This window comes from Scardinius erythrophthalmus (genome assembly GCF_964197995.2).
Source record: "Scardinius erythrophthalmus genome assembly, chromosome: 11".
In the NCBI taxonomy this organism is placed as follows: Eukaryota; Metazoa; Chordata; class Actinopteri; order Cypriniformes; family Leuciscidae; genus Scardinius; species Scardinius erythrophthalmus.
The window spans coordinates 31,937,666-31,943,195 of NC_138231.1; the positions used below are offsets into that span (position 1 = coordinate 31,937,666).

General features: G+C 35.1%; 1 protein-coding gene across 1 annotated transcript; it reads right to left on the reverse strand.

Annotated features, from left to right (window-relative positions):
* Positions 1–1,013: 1,013 nt before the first annotated feature.
* On the reverse strand, positions 1,014–2,318 carry c1ql1 (complement C1q like 1). Its single transcript, XM_081378572.1, has 2 exons — positions 1,792–2,318; positions 1,014–1,304 (listed from the first exon to the last, which is right to left on the reverse strand). Exons 1-2 carry the CDS (start codon positions 2,305–2,307, stop codon positions 1,125–1,127), a joined length of 696 nt encoding a protein of 231 aa, XP_081234698.1. The 5' UTR covers positions 2,308–2,318; the 3' UTR covers positions 1,014–1,124.
* Positions 2,319–5,530: the final 3,212 nt, after the last annotated feature.

The following is a 5,530-nucleotide window of genomic DNA, read 5'->3' on the forward strand; positions in this document are numbered from 1 at the left end:
ATGACAATTTCAGACCCCTCCATGATTTCTAAGTAGGAGAACTTGCAAAATAGCAGGGTGTTCAAATACTTATTTTCCTCACTGTAAATACTATGTTAGCATAAAGTTCTTAAAATGTTATCAAATGCGTTCAACGTAAAAAAAATATATATATATAAAAAAAGAAAATACTGTCAAGTCTGCTGAAGTCATTTATTAGCTTTGTGTGTTGAGGAATAAACTGAAAGTTCACAATTCACTGATTGGGTATAGTAGTGAATGGAAACTTGTTTCCACCGGAATAAAAAATACTTTTAAAAAAAAGTAATTTTTTATCTCACAAATCTGCCTTTTTATTCTTGCAACCGAGTTTAAATCTCACAATTCTGACTTTATAACTCGCAATTGCATGTTTATACCTCAAAATTCAGAGTAAAAAGTTATAAATATGGTATTATTAGCCTATCTGTCAATTCTGATGTTTTTCTCTGTATTGTTGTATATAAGTAATATAAGAAAAAAGGTTGCAATTACCTTTTAATTGCAAATGTATATCTCACAATTCCGATTTTTCCTTGTAGTTCTGAGTTTATATCTCAAAATTCTGAGAAAAAAAAAAAGGCAAATATTAAAGTGCAATTACTTTTTTTTTTTTTTTGTGGCGGAAACAAGCTTCCATAGTACTGCATTGCACCTAATTTTTATTCAGCAGTTAAAGGATATACAAATATTAAGTGTATTACTTTCACTTCTGCTCTGGGTTAAGTGAGATCAAAAGTCCAGGATTGGATTTTCTCTCACAGCTCTCTGATCTGAAGCCCTTTTCTTATAGTGCGAGACAAGGCTGTTAACACGCGGTGACTGAGGTGGTGTTGCTGAGTGCGTATGTCTGTTGTTACTTAGTGTGTCATCCTCAGTGTCCCTGAAGTCCAAGCCTAATATCAGTGCCAGTGCCCTGAAGTATCTCGCCAAGGTCTCGGCCTTAGAAAATGGAAGAATTGATTCAACATTCAATGAAAAGTCTGAGCCAGGCAAATTGCCAAAGAGTTTATTCTTTATTCAAGGAAACACACCGCGTCTGAATGCAAAGAGGCCTCCTTTAAACTGACAGAAAGAGTTTAAAGCAGAAAGGAATTATGTTAGTCTCAGATTTCATACAGCAGGTAACCAGAGAAGGAACTGAAGCGGCTTTGTGAGTCCCTCTTGCCTACTTCACTGTTGTTCAGCCGAACATACACCCGGTCTCCAGCTTTCAGCTGCAGTACTGCACTGTTGCTTGCAGTATCTGTATGCAGGACGTCCACTGCCGCTGCACTCGCCACAATCTGGAACACACAACCCCCGGAAATGATCAGATTTTTAAAGGATCATGTGACACTGAAGACTGGAGTAATGATGCTGAAAAATCAGCTTTACCATCACAGGAATAAATTACACTTTAAAATGTATGAAAATAGAAAACAGCTATTTGAAATTGTAGTAATATTTCACAATGTAACTATTTTTTACTGTATATTTTTATCAAATAAATTCAGCCTGGTTGAGCATAAAATACTTCTTTCAAAAACATTTTAAATCTTACTGACCCCAAACTTTTCAACTGTAGTGTATTTTATAATTGTACAACGCTTAATATGTTACATATGTATGTATGCATGTATGTATTTTTTTTATTTATTCATTCATTTATTTTGTCTTTTATGCATGAAAATATAAAGCAGCCTTTATATTGCTTATATTTTATCATTCTTGGGTAATCTTTGATAGAAAACCCCTGCAAAATGGATAATGTTAATAAGATAATAACCTCACCGTTTGGTCATTAAGAACCAAGTCCACTCGTAGGTTTTGTCCAGACTTCATAATGTGAAAGCTGAAGTAGTATACTCCCGCTGTTTTACAGGTGAAAGCTCCGGTCGATGAGTCATAACCGGCTCCCAGATTAGTTATCACATCGTTAAACTTTAGCACATCATTCTTGCTGAAGGCTTCCTGCAGCGCAGCACTGAACGCTACACCTCCCTGACTTAAGGAACCTACACCTGAGGGTCCAGGTAGGCCAGGAGGACCTGCTTTACCTGGAGGTCCAGGTGGACCCGGAGGTCCTGCTGCAGATGAGGTGAGAGGGATGACAAACCCATTGCTCCGGTCATGTGAATCTGAGGAAGGGTCACACACGATCCTGCAGGATCCAGGGAGAGTCTCACAGACGCCTGCCTTGGTCAAAGACAGAAACGTGAGAAGAACCACTATGCAGTGCTTGACCATGATGAAGTACGAGAGAGAAGATGATGAGACTCCAATGTGAAGCCCATGGAAAAAAGTCATACAGATTTTAAGCTGTGATTGATTGGTTGAGTTAGCTGGTCATATGATGGAGTTGAGAAATTGTTTGTCATCTGACATTTTTTAAAATCAGCAAAAAACTATTTTATGCTGCATTAACTTCCCTACAAGTCTTACAAAACTGTTGTTGTGCAACAATGCTCTCAGAAGATGCAGACCACTGACATTTCTTATAGTTGCACAAGTGATGAAATATTTTGGTACCGAAATGCCAATAATTATTTTAATGTTGTGGCTGATAACTAATAAATGGTAGATATTAAAATTATATACTATTTTGTCTTACTAAATGAGAAATAAAACACTAAAAACTAAAATCAATTTTAAATGCGACAAGTGAATTTAGGTATCATTCACAACATTACAATTTAGGCTACAGCTTGAAAATGAGAGATTACATTTAGCAGTGCTATTAAATAAGTAGAGTTTTTAATGATTAACTTTAAGTGAGCATTAAAATATGACAAATGTAATCTAAGGCCCTGTTTACATCTGGTATTAAGATGCGTTTTGGGTTCATCGGATCACAAGTAGACGAGAGAGACACATAGGCCTACCCGTTTATATCTGATGTTTTAATCTGTCTCTCTTATCCACTTTCAACCACTTCTATCCTGATTTCTTCAAGGGGAGGGTCTATGGGCGGGTAAATGTATGGGCTTTTTCATATCTTTCGATCTAATGCAAGAAATAAGCTTACGCAATTTACATATGAACACGACTGGAGATGATGGAAAAACATATGGAAAGCAGCTTTTGTTTCTGCTCTGACAGCCACAAAACTATTTGGAATGCTGTGAGTGAGTGTTAGAAATCAGGAATGGTGAGAGAACATTGTGCTTGGTATGTTTTTTCAACTCCAAACCAAACTTGGGTCTCCTGCCAAAGTTTGCATAATAATAATAATAATAATAATAATAATAATAATAATAATAATAATAATATAAAAACTCTGTTTAATCATTATAGCATGGGGGAAAAGAGATGGCTTTGGGTAGCTAGAGATGATTTACAATTGTCAGAATGTTGCAGGAATAATTTTGTTAGTGATGTAAATGTTGAGCATCCATATGCACAGATTCACAATATATACCCTCAGCACGTCTTTCAGAAAATGTCACTGAAAATAAAACTTCCCAAAATGTCAGCTTGAATGTCAAGATCTACAGCAAACATATTCAAACACATTCCACACACACATAAACCAACACAGTCACAACCTATATTAGAGCAGCATGGATTATGTATATAAATGAAAGGAGCCTTATACCTCTCAGAGTGTATTTTCCAGTACCAGCAGCCATACACACAACCACCAGAGGTCTGACTCACCTCAGTACACACACTCACACTCACATGCACGCACACACACACACGCAAGCACACCTGCGTATCTCCTAATGAACAGTCTGTTGACAAACATTCAAAACAAAACTCATCTGTTAATGAGTGACATAATTTTGAGTATTTTTGCATAGTCTTTTTTACTAGGTTTACAATATTGAACTAGATTACATGGGTTGCCATGTTTGATTACTCAATTTCTACAGTAAAAGCACACTGGATATTGTCAATTCACTCCCTGAAGCACATACCAATTACTGAAATAAACAAATAAATAAATAAATGCATTGACAGAGCACAAAAAACCCCTTCATAATTTCATTTCTGCAAAAATATATATAAAAAATAAATATATATATATACATATATATATACATATATATACTGTTAAAACAGGAAAAAAACAGGAAAAAAAAAATCATGCCAAGATTTTTTTGAAATATAATATACTATAATACAATGATAATACAAATTTTGTTTATCAACTTATCTTGTTTAAGAATATAAAAAAAGACAAATATACTAATCAAGAAAATGTTTTGCCATTTCAAAATATTGACTACAAATAAGTTTATTTCCTTTCACAGTCACCCCTCAGGCTTTCAGTTCTGTAATGCTAAGGGATTTTTGATGTTAAGCAACTTCTCTTTGTGAATGCTATATGTGATAACAGCTGTGAAGGGATCTATAAGAGCATGCACAAAATTTAAATAGTGTCACAATTACTGGAATAAATACTGTTTAAACCCAGCACAGATAATCTCTGTGTCTGCATATAACAATCACCACGATTCTTTTTTGTTTCAACAGAATTTCCCCATACGATTTAATTAGTTTCCATCAATTAAAGGCAGTTTGTAAAAATACTGCTTTAGGAAGGACGAATTAAACATGATCATTTTAACAAAACAGATCTTTAGTGAGGAAGAATTTTCTGCTCTTATAGATTCCCACAGGATCTCATTAAGTGCTTAAAAGGGTACTTTTAACATTCACTAAAGCATCCAGCGAGAATGTGGCAGGAGAGGGAAAGTAAAAGTATAGGGATCTGTAAAAAAAAGTCGCCCCATTTAATAAAAGAAGTCTATCAATCAATCTTAAAGGAATAGCTTACCTGAAAATAAAATTGATGTCAGAATTTACTCATTTATTCTCATGTTGTTCCAAACATGTATGACTTTCTTTCTTCTGTGGAATATAGACAATATTTTAAAGAGCATTGGTGACCAAACAGTTTTGGATCCATTGTTTGGACAAAAAACATTACAGAGGATCTATTACGCCCTATTATAAAGTCTTGATTTCGTTTTTGTAGTCTACTAGAATAGGTTGTCAGAATTGAATGTTCAAAAAACTAATTTATTTTCACATACCTTTACATTACTGCAGCACCTTTCTTCCCAGTCTGTCAGTAATGCTTTGTTTAGTTCTGGTCTTAATGAAGCCCCTCCTTCCGAAATGTGCAATGTGCTCTGATTGGTCAGTTGGATCAGTGTCTTGTGATTGGTCAACCTCTTCGGGAAATGTCTTTGCAGAAATCTTCTGAGGATACATTCCAAGGTAAGAAAGTCATCAAGACACGTCCGAATCCAATGTTAGCTTCACTTCCTATCTCCTGAGCAGAGGTCGAGTTAACCGAAAATTTTCCATCATTGACAGAATTTTTTTTAGCACTGAGAAAAAATCTGACCGAAAACCGAAAAATCACAGAGGGTGATCTGATTGTAACTTGTAACCGTAATTCTCACTTTTACGAATTTTTACGACCCTGTCCGTCAAAATGACTAAAACAAAAGTTTACCGTCAACTTTATCTAATCGATTTTTGAAGGCAGCATAGATGTAGGCTATGTGTCTTTGAT